This window comes from Brachypodium distachyon, chromosome 1 (assembly GCF_000005505.3).
Source record: "Brachypodium distachyon strain Bd21 chromosome 1, Brachypodium_distachyon_v3.0, whole genome shotgun sequence".
Taxonomy (NCBI): domain Eukaryota; kingdom Viridiplantae; phylum Streptophyta; class Magnoliopsida; order Poales; family Poaceae; genus Brachypodium; species Brachypodium distachyon.
This window is the reverse complement of record NC_016131.3, coordinates 20,558,227-20,577,904: the sequence shown is the minus strand read 5'-3', so window position 1 is coordinate 20,577,904 and position 19,678 is coordinate 20,558,227. Positions and strand designations below refer to the sequence as shown.

Below are 19,678 nucleotides of genomic sequence, written 5' to 3'. Positions count from 1 at the left end.
TTTTGATCCAAACCCATGAGTTTCACTTAACCCACATATAGATATACCAAATACATAGTTTATGTAATTCACAAAGCGCAATTGACAAATGCTTACCATACCACTAGATCTCATGTGGTACATAATTTTGCTTGTGAGTTGACCAACTTGAATCCAAATTTGCACTTATTCTTGGTCAACCTTCATCTTTGCTTTACTCCATCTTTATGATATCATGAACGTCACTTTAGTCCTCTTCATCTTCTAACACAAAATCTTGAGACACCAAATGGATTCTTCACTCGATTACTTGCTCCATGACTTGGTTAACCATGACTCAACTCATGAGCTCAACAAAACATTATCATGAAACCATATGTTGAATCCTTATCTTGTAATCATTATCTCAAGATCTTAATCCATCACGGGAACTTCACCTTCTTCTTGACAATATTTGATTCACTCATTGAAATGCAATAACTTCATGCCTTCAATTCAATACTTTTCTTACTAGCATTCCTTGAATTAAAGCTCAATGCAAACAACTTATGCAAAAGGATTGTCATCGGATACCAAAACCACACATCCAATTGTCAACTCTCATTATATATCTTTATCTTCATGACATTTATCATTGAATTAACCAAGTGGTCTTCATTCATTGGCTATGAAACATTAGTCCATAGGAATTGTCATTAATTACCAAAACCACACATGGGGCAACATGCACTTTCAGTCTTCCTCCTCGTGCCAAAAGCAGCACACACACACGCGCCGACCGTCGCAATCTCCGCCCTCGACGATGCCTCCTCGGCCCGTAACCCATCCAGGTGCTCTGAACCGTATCCCACGGCCCTTCCCTTCCTTTTCCCCTCCTCAATCATCCCCCATAATCACGGCTGAACCGTCTTAGCGTGCGTTGTCGTAGCGGCTCCCGGGTGATCACCGACGTGGCGAAGACACGAAGTGTGACACTGAGGAGTTTACCCAGGTTCGGATCACCCGGAGGTGTAATACCCTATGTCCTGCTTTTGTGCTTGGATTCCATTGATTTAAGGGTGTTGACAGGTTGCCGGGGGTGGCTCCCCGGCTAGCTACTTGAACTCCTAAGAGCCTCTCAGCTTTGCCTATCTTAGTGTTACAATGTGAGGGTCTAACCTAGTCAGAGACGAGCTCAGTCCGAAAGAAACCAGTGGGATGCGAACTGAGTCAGAGTGGTTTAGATCAACACGACGGGGATGAGGGCTGAGAGAACGAGGTTGTTCCCATGTTTTCTCTGGAATTAAACGATGTTTTCTCAGATGGAAGGAGGCACCGCATGCTGGACCATATGCTGCATCGCAGGATCAATCTGCCGTCGCACCTACAGATAACGAGTATCACCAAAGCAGGAGAGTAAGGTCGAATGTATGAAGAGATATCTTTGGGCTTTTAATTGTGTTTTCTCCGCCGCGTCAGGGAAATTATTTTTATTGGATTAGGAAAAGGGTCTCCTATTGGGCTGCGCCAGGAGAGGGGAGCTCGGCCGTCTGGAGCGGACGAAGGAGTGGTTTGCATGCGGGCGGATGAGGTGGGTCTCGGGGGCTTGACGAAAAAAAGGGAGGAAAAAAGGTGAAACGGTCCGTATTTTTTTCATTGGTATAGATATAGATATAGATAGATTTGGTACAGGTAATGGGCCAGCCGGCTTAGTAGGCCTAATATACCTGCAATTCTGGGAGCCCACAAATTTTATGAAATATATATAGATAGATTCGGTGTAGGTAATGGGCCAGCTGGCTAAATAAGCCTAATATACATGCAATTCTGAGAGCTCACAAATTTTATGGAAAGTTTGACAGACGACGGTGAAAAGAACGGTCCGTATTTTTTAGATAGGTATAGATAAAAAAAGGCAGGACAAAGATACAGAAGAGTGCACGATAACTTCGGCGGCCCGCTCTAGATCAAACAATATTCTGTTATTTTTTATAATTTAAGAAGATAAATATCAAAATACAATTTCAAAAAATACACCCATCAACACGCACACATCCCAAAATACGATCTAAAAAATACATCTATGAAGCTTGTATACACACGTATATACATCAATCAGCTCGCACACACACACCCATCTAACAAAGCCAACCATTAAACTGGAACATACGCATATATCTCAAATAAATTCCGAACACAAAGGTATGGGCAGGGGCAGCGGCAACGAAGTGCGGTCAGAGGAGAGGGAGGAGGGCGCCCGAGGAAGGACGGCCTACACCACCACCGCCTGCACGGAGTTGGCCACCGCTGTCTGCCCATGCCGGGCATCGCCGTCGGGGGCCAAGTCGCTGGTTCTGCTCATGGCGGATGCGCGAGAGCTCCTTCCCGAGTTCCGTGGCCGCCGGTGAGCGAGGAACCGCAGCTGGTAGGTTGCCAGCCTCGCGTGCTGTGCCACCGCCCAGCCCCCCAAGTCGATTTGGCCGGCCAGTTGAGGCCATCAAGCAGTTGCCAAAGCGGTGGCGGCGCAGCGTCTCGTGTGGAGGGAGGCAACGGCTCGCCCGGAGGGATGCAGCGGCGACGTCGCTCAATGGAGGAGGGCCTGGGGTTCGGGGAGGGAGGAGAGAGGAAACTGCTGCGGGTCCAGGCCGTGAATAAACGCAAGAGGAAAAAAAGGAAAAAAAACGCTTCGGAGGGTTTTTCCAGCGTGAGTCAGGCGGATCTAACAGACCACGTATGCCGCCACCATCACCACCAACTCCAATTTAATATACTGGTATAGATAACTAAGTACGACTGCTGAAAAAAAAAATACACCCACAGTTCATATAGGGAACACACCAATATCAACAGCTGGAGATATCTCTTGTCGGCTTGTTGCAGGTGAGACGAGGAACATGGCATCTGATGTGCAGAACTATAATTCCGTTAAGGCCTAGTTCGATTCCAGCAATCCCTGACAGGGAATATGGAAAAATTGAACTGAATTTCAAACTTTCCCTGTCAATCCCCACCGGGAAGGGCAGAAACAAACTGGCCCTAAAGAGCATAACCAAAGCCTGGTGACTACCTAATAATTTAACCTAAAAGTATCAGTACACATCAAACCATGACAAATGTTAAGATAGCTGTAACACCCCAAGTATCGACCATACTTGGAATATTATTACTCTAAACCCAGCAACACTAAATCCTATGAAAAATTAGAAAATTCAACAAAGTTTCCTTTGTTTATAAGGACATCCACGGCATGCATTTTAATATCTCTCTCAATTATAATCAATAAGACAAGAAACAACATGCCCGGAGTTCATAAACTCACTAACAGACTCCAAGATTATTCTCTAAGCGTCAACAAGACTCAAACCAAGCAGTTCTGGTGTGACATATTTTCTCTCCCTATGGATTATGACTTTTAACTAATCAATGTGGTAGAAAAATAAGTGAGGTCCAGGTGATGTGATGCTACTCCCTCCCATGGATGCTACTGTTCTGAGTACCTGAAAACCAATAAAATTCAACAAGAAGAAACAAATATGAGTAAAATACTCAGCCAAGTACATGGTGGAAACAGAACATCAAACATTTACGTAAGTTGAATTCTGACAGAAATCTGAAATAACATGCATGCATAACTGAACATATTGCTTTCCGGATTAGACACATCATGTGTCCTTTCCTCACCGGACTAAACATATTTGACATTTCTCCCCAGTTCTTGCCGGATTAGCCAACCTATGCCTTATGCATATACTCTGAGTTGGACAACAAAACACAACAAAAAAAATAAGCATGGAACAAGTGCAATCAATCACAAAGCCAAAGAAAACTCCATATGCACTTGCCTTAAAACCCGAAATAGGCTGACAATCAAAGTGAAGATTTATGCCCAGCGCCCGGAGCTCCCGAACCTGTGGGTAAGACGAAGTCTTAGAATCTATCTCAAATCCAAAAGGTACAGCTTAAAGGGCAAGTATTTGGTCTTTTTTTTTTCTTAATCCCTTTGCCAAGACCAGCTAAACTAAATTTTATTTCTTGTCTCATCTACAGAATAAGTTCCCTTGTGATGTTGTGGTAAAACCAATCGGTCAGTGCTCATACTTGTATCACCCAACTAATCAATCTTCAAGAAAACACACAGCCCCTGCAACTGCCGTTCAGCACCTAATCTCACCTGCAAGCCAATTCCAATCAGCCGACTAGCACAACACTAGCAGATCCAACGATGCAGTTTCTTTCCTTCCTCTGAACGCTAACAAACAGAAGCAACTAAAACTGAACCCAGCGCACTGCTCTAATTAAAAGGAGCGAACTACTGAACCAAACAGCGGGGACTTGATCAATTGACCACGTACCTACAGCAGCGCTGAGAGACAACGGAAAAACCAGCGTGAGTCACGGCGGAGCCCAAGCGGCAGCGGCGGCGGCGGCTGGAACCCTAGCGACGGCTGGCAGAGGAGTTGGGGAAAACAAAAGGCAGGGCCGAAGGTAACTTTATTTCCTCTGGGGGATTTCCTTCATCTGGTCTTATTCAGAGATCAGGTTCTTATATATATATTATTATTCTTTAATCCGAAATTCTCTTAAGGGCTCAAAGCAAAAGGGCACCCAAAAATATATATTATTCTGAACTCCAAATTTTGACAAACTTATAGTCGTTTTCGTTCGTCTCGGCGAGACGAATCCAACCATGGTATCAAATTTTCTGTATGGTTTACGGTTTGAAAAGTCAAATTTTGGTCAACACTTTCGACTCATGACAGAACTAACCTTTATAAGTTTTGGGGTATTACAATAGCTTTCAGAAAACAATCCACAACTGATTCGTTCTAAGCAAAGAGATATGTCCAAATATTGCATTCTTCAAGTGCATATGAGGTATCCTCAATCCTGAACCTATCATGCTGTAACACACCCATAAATGCTAAGCCTATTTTGTTTTCAAAGAAAAGGGATCAATAAGCAGCTTGCCATTGGAATTTAGACAATAGCCCTTAGAACTCAATTTAGAAATACATTACACTTCCTAATTGCAGGATGTGTAAAAGCGAAGATGGAACGAAAAAACAAAGTACTGTTGAGAGACCTAATCTGATGGACGACAACTAGTTATAGGAGATGTGCTGAAGGAATTAGTCCCTAGAGACTAACTCCAATGTCATGTGGGGCCTTTCACAACCCTGCCCATGCACAACAATCAATCAACTGGCAGATATTCAGGCCTGAAAGTTATCCTTGAATTTTCCTTTCCTTCTGTTAGGCATACTCTCATCCCTTTGTTTACAGTATCTTATCTTAGTGAAAGTTATTAGACAGAGAACCAAGCAAAGCTTGGGTGGTCAGCCAGCGAGGTATGCTGGCAGGCCACTAGAGTTCAATCCTCAAAGGTCGCACTTTGTGCCTCACTTTACTGTCGGACTGCAATCGCGCAGCTATTACAGTTTAGCTTCAAAAGAAAAGTTGTTAGACAAGATTGTTATGAGCTGGAGCTGGCCTATATTTAAGGGGGCTCGCTAACTCAATTCTCACATCTTATCCCTACTATATCTCCAAGTGTTCTGACTGCCTAGCGCTACCACCTCTAAATCACGAGGAAGACAGCCGACAGTCTAAAAGACTTGCACGGCAAACAGTTATGCAACTAACCAAGCCCTCAACAGCTAAACTCTGCAAGGTGATGATGGTAACAGAGAATAACAATAATTGACATTTGCATGAAGTGCCTTAACGACATCTTGCCCGTGGATCCAGATTTCAGTGGGACATGGGTGGCAATACCATTCTCGGGAGTGGCAAATATCCAACTTTTCCAATAAAGAAAGGATGGAATGCAAAGAATGAAAGGAAAATAAATCATATTTACAATTAAAAAAAATCAGGTATATATTTTTTACCCCTTCAAATCTGCAAGGTATCCCACAATTCCAGCAATATGTGCAGCTAATATAACTTCATGGCCAAATATTTCAGAAGTCATTTATACTAGCAACTACAGCCTTCATTAAACAATGATGGCAAATGATTGCACTATACATCCAAACTAAAGCATTCTAATCTTGCATATTTCTTGCACAGTTGTTTTGAGTATTCATGGTAATATATGGAAATAGTGGCAAGACCTTAATTTTTTGTTAAAATCTAAAAATATTATATCACTGAAGCGGTACCTTAGCTTTTTCCTTCTACTTGTGAAGATTAGATAGCTATATGAGTGAAATAAAACAGCATATTAATTTGCAGTAAAAAAAATCTCATTTCCTACGTACAAGAAAACTTTTGAAGTAAACATAAGCAGTGTAAACTCTTTACCCCAACGTTGCTATTTTTTAATTACTCATCATGTCTTGAAGCGGGCAAGAATAAAGGATTTACGAAAGGACAATATGGAATTCCATTAGTAAAATATCCCTAATTATTACTATAACTTATAAACATGAAAATATTATGCCAAATAAAATTTATGGCAGACAGACCTTACATGTGCCAATAAATATTTAGCTTTCTTGTAACCTCCAAAGATCAAGATGCATCATATGCAAGTTGACATCTTTTCGATACCTCAAAAGGTGCCATCATTACTTTCTAAGTACCAAAGGTTCACATAGCTAAATTTCTGCTATTATGTGAAGAGTACATAACAAAGAAATTGCTGCAACAACTTAGGCCCTGTTTGGTTGGGCTTAAAAATGCTTTCTGACTTTTGGCTTATAAGCCACAAAAGCACCAAATTAGGTGCTTTCGGCTTTGGCTTTTGACATTTGACTTGATATTGTTAGATGATGGAATAAGCAAAAAGCCAAAGTCAAAAGCAACTATTTAGGTGCTTTTGTGGCTTATAAGCCAAAAGTCAGAAGCAGTTTTAAGCCCAACCAAACAGGGCCTTAATCTGGTTTGCTTCAGAGCAACCAGAAGAATTATGATTAACTCTGTACTTACTTAAATTGGGCCACAGTTCTAAAAATTACAGAACATATTGTTCAAATATCAACAAATGCTAATACTGAAATGTTAAGTTTGGACCAGAACTAAAGGTAATTATAATGAATTTAAAATAGATAAACATGATAAAATGTGTACAAAAGAATTACATGAAAATGTAACTCACCTTTCACAGGATTAATTATTTCATTATTACTTGTCAGCAAATGGCCCAAACCGCTGCCAAACATGCTCGATTAAATCTCCCTTGAGTAGATTGTGTATTGGTTTCACATAAATAGTAGCATTTGTCCGTAATAAATCAGCAAAACAATCGGCAGGTCCATCGTTGATATCTGCAGCTCTAGTAGTTAGAATACGTATTGTTCAAATACCAACAAATGCTAATACTGAACTGTTAAGTTTTGCTAACTAGAAATAAAGGTGATATAATGAAAATAAAATAGGTAAACGTAATAAAAGGTCTACAAAAGAATTACATGAAAACATAACTCACCTTTCACAGGATTAATATTTTATATATACTTATCACCAAATGGCCCAAACCTCTGCCAAACATGCTCAATCAAATCTCTCCTGAGTTGGTTGTATATTGGTTTCGCATAAATAGTAGCATTTTTCCTTAATAAATCAGCAAAACAATCGGCAGGTCCATTGTTGATATCTGACGGTACAGGAACCGATGTCTCTGAAATTATGTCTGAGCCAAAACATGTACTAGCCATATCTTGCTCATCCTCAACTGTCATGTTATGAAGTATGATGCAAGCTTGCATGATTTTTCCTAGAGTTGCTTGCTGAAAAAATTGTGTTGGGCCACGCACAATGGGAAAATGAGACTCTAACTAGGAGTCTAAATGCTCGCTGGACATCATATCTTGCTCCTTCGTGATGTCATGCAAACAATCGGTCCTTTTCAGTTTGAGGGAGGGGTATTGTCTGAATGAAGACAGGCCATTCTGGGTATATTCCATCAGCAAGATAGTAACTCATTTTGTATTGGGTCCTGTTGACGGAGAATTGCACATGAGGACCTTGACCTTTCAAGACATCGGTGAACAAATGTGACTGATTAAGCATGGTGATGTCAGTGTGGGACCCAATAACACCAAAAAAAAGCATGCCATATCCAGAGGTCTTGTGAAGCAACTGCTTCAAAAATTACCTTTGTGGCACCGTGATCACTATGAGTAAGTTTACGTATCCATTTAACAGGGCAATTTTTCCACTCCCAATGCATACAACCAATGCTTCCCAACATGCCAGGGAAGCCACGGGACTCACCCATTTGCAGTAGACGTTGCATATCCACACTAGTGGGGCTCCGCAGGTATTCTCCACCAAACACAGCAATCACCCCTTCCAAAAACTGCTCCAAACAGTCCATTACTGTGCTCAAACCAATTTGTACATAGTTGTCAATGGCGCCTGAGGGGGAACCACATGCCAATATACCAATAGCTGCTGTGCACTTCTGTAGAGGTGAGAGCCCTTGACGATTAAAGGCATCTCTCCTTTCTGTGAAATAGGTAGACCACTCACCTAAGGCATGGACTATACGCAGAAACAGGGGTCTTCTCATCCGGTATCTTGTCCGGAATTGCTTGTCAGTGTAGGTAGGATCTTCAGAGAAGTAATCAACCACCAGTTGTTGATGGCCCTCTTCACGATTTCTCTTTATGTACCTCCTACTCCCACGGTGAGATGTACCAGCTTGTTGAGATTTGATTTTGTCTTGAATCTTCACAGTGATCCGCTCAAGTAAATTGTGAAAGATGCTTTGTTCAGCAATGAATTCTTCCATAGTGTATATACCGGTTGGGTTGATGGTGTTGGTCTCTTTAGAATCATCTGAACAGGATGATGTGTCTGACTGATGGGACATGCCTGCAAAGGTAAACAACGGTTAATGCTTAAATATGCACGTTCAAGTGAAAACTGATGCTAAATCCAGATGGAGATAAACAGCAATAATAAGCTCCAATGTTCATTTAATTTATGAAAGGAAAAAAATGTACAAATCCAAGGGCAAAAATGAACTTGACATTGCATAGATGCAATACCATACATATCACGCACAAATGCAAGGGTATATGGTTGCAAAATTTGCATAGAAGTATTTTATTGGGCAACGGCGATGGGTGGTTCTTATAAACATAAAAAGTAGCAAAATGAAGATTTTACCAACGGCAGCCAACACCAAAACACGTTCCATTACATTGAACATCCATGAACAATTCAATCCAGCAATGATAAAAACATGCATAGAACATCTAATGATTCTTCTGATTGACAAGCATATACAAGCTAGAGCACAGTCGAAACATTTCTTTCCATAAGTACTTAAAATGCATGAAAGACAGTTCCAGATGCAAGCAAAGCCGCAAGAAACGGTGAAGCTAAATCAGACAAAAAAGATTGAAGGAAAAGCAATCATTTCCAGGTTCTTGTGCCATTGAGGACACACAGATTATCTATATTCTGCAAAATCTGATGCCCTTTTCAAAAACTCCACTTATTTCTGTATTATAGCCCAAGCAAAAATACTGGAACCACTGAAGCTACAAACAAGGAAATAACTTCAACTCTGCAATGGCAACAACCCAAACTTGGAAATTGCTCCACTTCGCAAGTTATGCTCTCTGTCTCTGAATCGATCAAAAACCGGTAATCTCTTCCATAGGCTATGCTTCTAGTCTCAAATAGCCTAAATGTCACTTACTAAATGGCTAAACCTCTTACATTTACAGGTGATTTGCTGCCAGAATTACACCCTTAATGTTGGAATAAATACATGCAAAATTAAATTAGGCTAAATTCCGAAAATTACAACACTTACTGTCCATTCCAATTCGTCAGGTTCTAGCGAACCAGTCTCTACAAGTAGAGAAAAAACCTGAGAGCAAAACATCCAGTAGGTGATTCTCGAGGTTTTGCTTTCTCCCAGCAATAAACAATCCCCCAATTCGTTCGTGCAGATAAATAATCCTACGAGAATAATAACAAGACAGCATACTACCTGCTTCGCGCGATGGGAGGAAGAGGAGCGACTGGTCAGTCCAACTAATTTGGGAGACGACAACAGGAGGTCCCGACGTGGATCAATCTGGCTGGTCGGGCAGAGCGCGACGGCGATGAAGAGGAGAACGGCTTCCGGCGGAGGGCCCGCCAGGCAAGGGTCCACTGGACGATGGCGGAGGGGCTAGGGTTAGGCGTCGTCGTTGTCAACTCAGGACTCGGCGGCGCAATGCTGTGGCCGGGGCTGCTTTACCGGGTTGGGACTTTTTTTTTTTTTGAGCTGGGGTTGGGACTTGGGGAGTTGGAACTTGGAATAGGGTTTAGCCGGCGAGAGAAGTGGGAGATGAAGTATGGCTGGTGGCCCTGGGCCACTTGTCGGCGAGGGAAAGGGAGAGAATACACCGCCGCCCGCCGGTGGTGGAGCGAGAACAGTTTTTTTTAATGAACATATTTTTTTTAAATCACCTATAACTTTATTTACATTCGAAAATAAAGTAATCCCTGTGACTAAGAATTACAATAAAATCTCTTGAAAACATATTCTCTATGGTATTAATTTTTGCAACACGAAATATTCTCCAAGCTTCAGCAAATCGACGGCATCGCATCCTCCGCCGTAACGTTGCTGATGAAGATCACAAGATTCGTAAAACTAAAGACTTCTCAAATCGTCTAGGAAGATCTGAGGTTTCCCCCACCTCACAGCGCCATGATGGCGACAGGAGGTGAAGGGGACCGGTGAATCCGGACGATGCCCTACCTCAGAACCCTAGTTTCTTCTTCCGTCTCCCTAGCGGCGGCTCGGTTACTCGTATGGGTATGCTTCGCAGCTGAAAACGCACATTTTTGAATGAACAGATAGCGGGATCAAGGCGAAGAGGCGACGAAGTTGGGCCAGAGCCCAAAGCATAGGTGGCCAACGAGCTGGCATGACCCAGGCCCATCAGGCCCACTTATAAACGGGCCGGTGCCATGCCGGCCCACAGCGGCCAAACCCCGGCCCATGCACGGCACACGAGCCCAGTCAGGCCGGGTCCAATTAGCACGGTGTGGCGAAAAAAAAAGCCCGGCTTCCCTTCGTCTTCTTCTTGTCATCGCGCCGTCTGCATGTTGCGCCGCTGCAGCTTCGCCGGAACCTAACCGTCGCAGCGCCAGTTTTGTACTCTGTGCACCGCCTGCAAATCGAGATCGAGGGATGGGATGGGGAAGCTGGACTGAGGCCTAAAGAGGAGAGGAGAATATGAGGTGGCTGGAACTTCTGTCCTGGTACTGGTCAGGCACTGAAACGCTACTGGAATCCTGCTGCTTATAGCGGTAGGAGGCCGGTAGCAAGGCATAAGTTCTACCTCCTAGAACTTCTGGTCTGCCTCCGCCCTGGTACTGGTCTAACTGAAATTAGTTGTAACGGTTGGAATTTTGAAGGGCTATAAAAGGGGCTTCATCCCCAACGAGTCTAAGATCCGGAGCTCACCCAGTTCATCCCCTCTCTCTCACTCAATAACACCAAGAGCTTGAAATTTCGAGATTTCTCTCCTAGTGCATCCCCCAAGCCAATACTTTGAGGAAGGGTTGAGAAGAGCTCGATCTAGGGTTTCATGAAATCAAAGTTGATTCCCCCTCGTTTTTCTTGGTGGATTTTGTTACTATTGGAATTTTGGGATCACTAGCGGGAACGTGTCTTTTCAAGACCCCCAATCTTGTGAGGAGGTGCTTGAGGATTCGGGAAGGAGCCTCCAATTAAATTGTAGATTTGTGCCCTTCTTCTTCTCTGTAAAGGTTTGGCGTTCGCCTTCAAAGAAGCTATTAGTGGAGCTCACCTCACCTTTGTGGTGTTGTGAGAGGAGAATAGAGTGAGCCATTGTTGCTTCTCTACCTTTGTGGTAGAGCACTACTCCAAACGGAGACGTATAACTCCCCAAAAGGTGGAACTCCGGAGTAAATTTCCGTCTCCCGTGTGGTATCATTCTTGCCCTTTTACTTACTTGTTTTACTTCATTGTCTATCTTTTGCTTCATTTAAATCGACTGAGAGCTACATTTATTTATTTTAAAAATTTGAGTAAAATACACCACTAGTCCGTGAATTCGGCAAAAATGAACACTTTAGTCCACGAATTCGAAAAACTCACACTTAAACCACTAAATTGGGACTAGTGTGTCATTTTAGTCCAAAAACGATCCATCGAGGGTTAAATACGCCACGTGTCCGCCACGTCAACTTCGGGCAGGGACCACGAGATGCTATTCAATTTTCTCAGGATTTTCTTTTTTGCAAAATCACCATGCGAGCCGCTCGCGAGGGGCAAGGCGGCCTCGCCTAGACGGGGATCCTGAGGCCTTGAGAACCATGCCGTTGTTGCTGTCGCCGCCTTGCCTAAGGTTGGTATCAAACCCACAATGCTCAATTTTGACAAGAGTACGCCGATGAAGAAGTCGCCGAAGCTGACATGGCAGCCACGTGACGTGTTTAAACCTCGCCGAACCGTTTTTGAGTAAAGTGACATGGTAGTTTCAGTTTAGGGGTGTGTGTTTTCGAGTTCGTGAACCAAAGGGTTCATTTGTGCCGAGTTTATGCACCAGTGGCTTATTTTACTCTAAAAATTTCGATCCTCTGTAAGCTGTTTGGGGAGATCTAATCGCACCGTGTCGAGGGCTCGAGGCTATCCGTGCGCGCTTCTCTGCCACGCCACCGCTCCGGCTGTACGCGGGCCGCCCCCGCTGCCGCTCTGGCTTTGTGCCTCTGCGCGGGCCGCCGCCGCTCCGGCTCTACGCGGGCCGCCACCCCTCGGCCGTGTGCCGCTGCGCGGGCCGCCGCCGCCTCAGGTGCGAGCCCCGGCTGCAACAAGGTCTGGGTGGCGCCGCCGGGCAAGAGCCACCACCCTCCTCACCGCTCGCCTCTGCCTCAACCGTCGCTTAAGCGGGGATTAAGGTGGCGGTGGTCTACTACCTCTGCCGCAGCTGTTTGCCCGCAGATGTGATTGACCGGCTCAACGTGTTGAAAGGGAAGGGGATGGCAACCATGTACCCGTGGTACTGCAGGAGAGGTAACCAATCATCATCCATTGTTAGCTCTTGTCCGCTGTTGTCGGTCTGATCCGTCTTGCTGCTTTGGCCGGGCAGGTGCTACAAGAACAGCTTTGTGTGGCACGACATCTCCGAGGAAGACCCTGGGCTCCCCGCGCAGGGGCAACGAGTACATCCTCAAGGGTTCCAAGCTCCTCGATTACATGAACTGGACACAACTCATGCAACTTTTTCAAAATCTACGAGGTTAGTCCAACTTGTAGAAGCATGATTTTTACAATTTCGTCACTGATTACATGAAGGAACCGTAAGATATGAACAATGGATTTAAAGGAGTTGATTTCGAATGACTATGATTGAGGTTTTAGTTATATCGAGAATCTTCACTGTTTATGTTCATTTCAAATGGTATATATAGGATGCTTTCTTTTATAAATCAATAAAGCTAGATCACTGCCAAAGAAAAATCAAAATCAGATCTTTCACGAGAAAAAAAAACTATTTTATTTCGACCATGGCAAATTTTCTAAGCAATTTTCAGATAGCTAAACTTTAGGGATAAATATATCAACTTATGAAGATAAATAACCGCAGCTTTGGGGGTTACATTATAGAGCACTCAGGAACTCAATTAAGTTGTGGTGTGACATGACACAGTACTCCTGCCACGTCCGTGCGCATGTGGCCTTTTTATGCTCTCCTACCTCCAACACTCATCTGCCACTCCCGTTCTTTCTCAATGTACTCACGAGAAATGCATTTCAGTCAGATCGGCCCTGTAACTGCTTGGCGATTTGGAAATAACGACTACTTTCCTTCTGTATTATTTTGTATTTTATTAATCTTTCATGCCTTTTCAGCACAATATCTCACTAAGATCTAGTTTGGCTTGGGTCCCATCGTTTGGACCTGTCCATAAACTAACTTTGGCTGGTATCGAAATCGGGTACATGAATTAAATCTGAAATTTCATTGAAGCACATCTATACCCAACCCAAATTCCTGTCTAGAAAGCATCATTTCTCTGGATTTATCTCTCATTCTACAAATCCATGTCACAAACTAACATGAGTTTGAATACAGAATTCAAATTCAAACCAAATGAAATCCTATAAAAAAATTGATTTGATTCCATTTATATATGTTAGCTATAAAACAATAGATTGGACTGAATTGTGTTGAATCGTAAATGAATTATAGTGCATGTAAAATAACAGAAATTAGGAAGTAACCATTCAATCTCATATGTGTGCAAAAGCTGTTCCCGAGGACGTCGGAATAATTAACGATTGACAGATTTTAATTCGTCTTGATAAATATGTATGATATTTATATATGGGGTTACTTACAACCATTAGATTTTGCACTGACTTGCCACTTTTGTATGGCATTAGATTTCTTTTTAGCCCCGAGTTCAGTTTTTCGCCTCAAAAACTAAGAAAGGACTCAAATAGACCCATGCCAGCGGAGAAAATGTGATAGTGTCTCGTCAGCACCTTTTGTCACTTGTATAGGGTTCTGGTCCAACAAGATATTCAACCAAACGCCGACATGGCATACCCTACGTGTCAAGTCAGGGGGGGAAACCATGCCACATCAGCACCGAAACCGCTTCAGACGGATTGAGGGACCATTGGTGTCCGATTTCGACAATTTGAGGACAAAAAGTATATGAAAAAAAGTTGAGGGACCATTTACGTACTTTTCGACAAGTTGAGGGACCAAAAATATACTTTTCTCATAAATTAATAATTTCATCTGGTATGATCCCTTCTTTATTAGAAAAATTGAAGCCATTGATTGTTATTTTCTTAACTTGGTTAATAATGAATGGGTGGCTTATCAAAATCTGGATATGTTTGACCAATCATCTAACTTTGGATCAGATTTAATGCAAAATTAATTTGAAATATATGTCTCTAAACAAAAAATCTTCATAATTAATACGGTGGCTTATCACAAGCTGGATGTGGTTAAACAATCATCTAACTTTGGATCAGATTTAATACAAAATTAATTTGGAAATATGTCTCTAAGCAAAAAAAGTCCTCATAATTAATACCGTGGCTGAACTTGCAAATCTCTTGGATATCTTTAGCACTTACCAATCACCTCATAATTTCGAAATTATACGCCTCTAAAAAAATATCCTCAAAATTAATTTGTATCTCCTCATCCATCGAGGTCCTTCACTATAAATCTACCCCATCCTCCTTTGCTTTCTCCTCACCAAACTAACCATTTGCCTTGGCTGGCTGATTCGTAGCTAGCTGGCTAGCCTCTCTTGCCTGCTAGCTTGCTAGCTACCGACCCATCCATCCGAGGCAATGGCACGCAAGAAGGTGAGCCTCCGCCGGATCCCTGACGCCGGAGCTCGCCGCACCACCTTCCGGAAGCGCCGCGACGGTCTGATGAAGAAGGCGAGCGAGCTGGCGACGCTCTGTAACTTGAAGGCATGCGTGATTGTGTATGGCGAGGGCGAGGCGCAGCCGCATGTGTGGCCGTGCGTCGCCGAGGCGGTGCCAATCCTGCACCGCTTCAAGGTCATGCCGGACGTGGAGCAGTACAAGAAGACAGTGAACCAGGAGGGATTCCTCCGCCAGCGCGTGGACAAGCTCCGAGAGCAGAACCAGAAGATGCAGCGCGAGAACCACGAGCGCCACACCATGTGCCTTTTGCACAAGGCCATGCTCGGTCAGCTCCCGGGCTTAATGGGCCTCACCATCGAGGAGGTCACCAGTGTCGGCTGGATGGCAAAGAATTATCGCAAGAGCATTGGCGACCGTATTGCGGAACTCAGCAGGCAGGCTGGTCTGCAGGCTCCTCCAGCTACCTACATCCCCAGCAACTACATGATGACCATGGGGGATCCCTCTCGGGAGGAGTATCTGCAAATGCCGCAGCAGGAGATGTGGATTGACAATATGAGGATCGAAGGGGAAGACCTCAACGTCCTTCCATACAGTGACAATGGTGCTGGTCCTAGCACCACCGATCTGGGCGGAGATCTGATCTCATGGGCAGAGGGCTTTGATCTTGATGCTTCCAGTTCGTCCTTCACTCCCATGTGAGGAGGTGATCTTCTCACTGCGTGCAGCATGCATGCATGGCCAGCTACCTGCGTCTCGTCTCTCAGATCGCTTATCGATCAATTTATTATATGTTTTTATTTACTTCATCGTCGCAACAGTATCACTGCTATCATGTCGTGTCATGTTTTGTATCAGTTGCTCTCCAAGGGCAAGATAGTTCTAATAAAGTTTTATCTTTCATCGTCCCAGTTTTAAATATGAGATGTTGATGTCTTGTTAAATATACCCTCTTTTATAGAAATAGATGATAGGTGCGATGTTTCATGATCATATCTTTTTAGATATTTATGAGGAATATAAATTGATCACCATTAGCTAATCATGATAGAAACTAAATATTTTGTCTGAGGAAAGATGAAGTCTTAAAGATTTTTCTAAAAGAGATTGGTTATGCAAATGCTAAACCTTAGCATATGTTTGTGCTCTCTGATCCTTTTCCCCTTCTAACTAGGCCAACGTTCCTTACAATTGTGGGTGTTTGCCCACTTCTTTTCAATAAATTTTATTTCCAGCCGGTTGTGCCCTCATCTTTTCACTTTTTTAGATATGTTCATGAGAACCACAATCAAAAGTTTGAAGGCGAGCACCAGTTGTCAATGGAAATGTTAATACTTCAATCTCCTCTCATCTTAGTGAAATACTTCATGTCATGATTGGCTAAATATGTGAACCGTACTTGCTAATCCTCATGAAAAATGTAAACACAGGCGAAGCCCATATTGGAGACGACAGAATGGAGCTGAACGCTGTGACGCATGAACGGAACGGGGTGCGCAGGAATAAGGATCACGTGGCTGCTTGAGAGGCCAGGAAAATGGTTTAGTGGGGATCCTCTATTTAGGTATAGAAGATAAATTAGGCAAAATACTTTACGTGAACACTATCGCGATCCCTTACACTTTCTACCATCAAATATCATCTTTATAGAGCATGCAAACTTGTATATGTTGATCTGGAAGTTGATTGTAATGATATGCGAGTCTTTTTACCATATTTTATTTATTTGTATTTAATTTTTCTAGTATTGCAGCTCTCTTTAACTTGAATAATTTGTTAAAATATAATAAATTTTATCATCAACATTGATCAATGCGCAGACCTACCAAGTTTATATCAAAGAAAATAGAATATATATATATATATATATATATATATATATATATATATATATATATAATGTCATACTAATTAACCACAACCTGTTTTCTTTGGTACACAAGGGCTCTCACCTCTAATTTTTGTTCTTACTCTTATTGTTGTTACTGGTGTACCATCGCTGGTTGCATTCCTATATTTTTAAGAAGACTGGTATCTTGCTTTTCCATTCTTTTGTTGTGTTTATCATGTAACAGTTGTTGTTTCCCAGTTGCTTTCGTGATATGAGTCTGGTAACTTCCATGTGAGTTTACATTGTAATCAGTCAAGTAACTTGCAAAATTCCCATTGCAACTCACGGAGCAAATCAATGATCACAAATGTGTAGGTCGTAGGAAGAAGGCGATGGAATCGAGAAGAATCGTTAGGATCCGATGAAGTTGTGCAGCGGGAAGGAGAAAAGCACCCAAAGATCAATCAGGTGAGATGAGTTCCCTATCACTCCATCCCTGTCTTGGTGAACTTGGCAACCGAACCAGGCTCATCCTCTTCTGTGAATAAATTTTTAGTCTCATCGATCAGCCGTGAATAGAAGCACTAGATGGAAAATGTTGCAATTTGAATTGTATGATTAGAACAACTGGGTGACTGCTTCAAGGGCAGCTGGCAGAGAGATAGGTGGGAGGTAGGGGATCAGAGTGTCGAAGTTCTACTTTTTTACAATCTTGGTATTATTATAAGGTTTGCCATTTACAGTTGTTCCGATTTTCAGCTGCAGCTTTTTTTTTACAGGTTTGCCATTCAAATACCTTTTTGTTTGTCCCAGGTTATATTATTTTCCTATCACGCCATGTTCCCTTATCATTATTCACAGTTTTTAGTTGCCTCCAATATATTCTGCTCAGTGTACTATGTATTGCTGATTCTGACATTTCAAGAGGCGAGAGGTGTGACTATACAGCTCTGGAGAGTAATGAGAGCTGATTGGGGTTTGCCAGATTTGGAACAGTGCACTTCGAACTCAAGGGAGTGGATTTTAAGCCTTTTTTCCAGTTTTTCTCAGGAACAAAATGCGGTTATAATGATGACCCTTTGGTGTATTTGGCACGTTTACAATGATCTTACTAACAACAAACCTGCTCCTCCGACTGAATCCTCGCGACCATTCCTAATTTGTGATGTTAAAGGTAAGCAGGTGGTTAATGTGTCTGGATTTCAGAAGGGAAGACACAGGAACTGGGAAAAACCTGCCACTAAAGCAACCTGGCTCCATCCTGTTCGTTCTGGACTTGAACTCGATGTTGATGGTTCTTTCTTCGAAGATGGTTCGGCTGGGGCTGGTATGGTCCTTCGCGACCGAGATGGCAAGCCAATTTTCATGGTGTGTAGATATCTTTTCCATTGTCCGGATCCATTAAGCACGGAGCTGGCTGCATGGAGGAGGGCATCCATCTTGCCCAGACCTGGACGAGTCAGCCTTTCTCTGTGGAGAGTGACTTTGATGAGGCCATTTCTCTTATTGAAGCTACTGACCGGAATCTACAAAAATCAGGTGTCGTCTATCAGAGAACTCATCTCGCTCAGACCAGGTGTTTGAGTAAGCAAGATCACACGAGATCAAAATACTGTTGCTCATCTTTTGGCAAACTCGCTTGGTGGCGACGTTTGGACTTGATGCCTGTCGGACAGGTCAGCTTGATGGAGTGGTGGTCTGGTCTCTCGCTTGGTGGCAGAAAGGTTTGCCGGGATTTTGCTACGGGAAGCATACTTATCTGCTGGTGCCTTTGGCGACACAGAAATGCGATTGTCTTCGAGGGGGCAAGACCTTGTGTGTCACAGGTTGCGCACACTATAGAACAGGAGGGCACCGTTTGGATGAGTGCGGGGTTGTTCAAAGATGAGATCATGAGTTCTTTTGTAAGTGCGGGTGAGTCGTGGACTGTAAGCGAGTAGTTCATAACTCTAACGCCCTCGGATATGTAACCGCGTCGCGGAAATTCTTTTGTAAAATAATTGTACTTCTTTTGGCAAACTGTGGTAGAATTGATAATTACACTTCTTGCTGGCTTGTAGAATTCCTCTCTTTTGTAAGTAATGCCATGAGATACGATTGTAACCATGTTCTGAATGAATGAAAGTTTCTCCACCCGCAAAAGAAAGAGGTGTGACTATGGTTTCATGATATACAATAGCAATTATTTTTGTATTCTAATACAACGATTTTTCTCACTTTTGTTTGCCAATTACAAGACATTCAGCTAGGTGGAATCTCATGGCGTTTTTTTTATTTAGATTTTGCTTGCTGAGTTGCACTGTAGATCTATTATCTACTACGGAGTACTAGTTAATTCATGCTGATGTCATGCCCGTGTGTTCTTGTCGAGATACAAAATTCAGCGTTCTTATGGAGATACAAAAATTCAAGCAATCCACGCCAACAGGTGTCAAAATATAGGTTACCCGCACATCGAGCGACTTTTTTTAATTCTTCAGAATATAGGAAGGAGCCGATGCGATGTCACGAAATAACAAAGATGAAACCAAATCTGCATAGTT

General features: G+C 42.9%; 2 protein-coding genes and 1 long non-coding RNA gene across 9 annotated transcripts; 2 read left to right on the top strand and 1 right to left on the bottom strand.

The window, feature by feature from the left end:
* Positions 1–3,004: 3,004 nt before the first annotated feature.
* On the bottom strand, positions 3,005–10,282 carry LOC100821258. Of its 3 annotated transcripts, XR_002962198.1 has the most exons (5): positions 9,914–10,282; positions 9,734–9,790; positions 7,391–8,781; positions 7,061–7,229; positions 3,795–3,866 (listed from the first exon to the last, which is right to left on the bottom strand). It is a non-coding gene; the product is annotated as an uncharacterized LOC100821258 (long non-coding RNA). The 3 variants fall into 3 exon arrangements; XR_001405151.2 differs by lacking the exons at positions 3,795–3,866; positions 9,734–9,790 and adding an exon at positions 3,005–3,455 and having other exon boundaries at positions 9,914–10,272; XR_001405150.2 differs by lacking the exon at positions 9,734–9,790 and having other exon boundaries at positions 9,914–10,268.
* Positions 10,283–12,529: 2,247 nt separating this feature from the next.
* LOC104584397 lies at positions 12,530–19,281 on the top strand. 5 transcript variants are annotated; one of them, XR_002962084.1, is made up of 5 exons: positions 12,532–12,955; positions 13,032–13,181; positions 16,735–16,868; positions 17,511–17,603; positions 18,318–19,281. XR_002962084.1 is itself a non-coding variant. In XM_024457279.1 (3 exons), exons 1-3 carry the CDS (start codon positions 12,922–12,924, stop codon positions 16,827–16,829), a joined length of 279 nt encoding a protein of 92 aa, XP_024313047.1. In that variant the 5' UTR covers positions 12,532–12,921; the 3' UTR covers positions 16,830–16,873. The 5 variants fall into 5 exon arrangements, 1 of the variants encoding a protein (XP_024313047.1); XR_002962083.1 differs by having other exon boundaries at positions 18,310–19,281; XR_732102.3 differs by having other exon boundaries at positions 17,511–19,277.
* Positions 13,192–16,215, top strand: LOC112268490 (agamous-like MADS-box protein AGL80). The gene has a single exon (XM_024457278.1). It carries the CDS (start codon positions 15,263–15,265, stop codon positions 16,004–16,006), a length of 744 nt encoding a protein of 247 aa, XP_024313046.1. The 5' UTR covers positions 13,192–15,262; the 3' UTR covers positions 16,007–16,215.
* Positions 19,282–19,678: the final 397 nt, after the last annotated feature.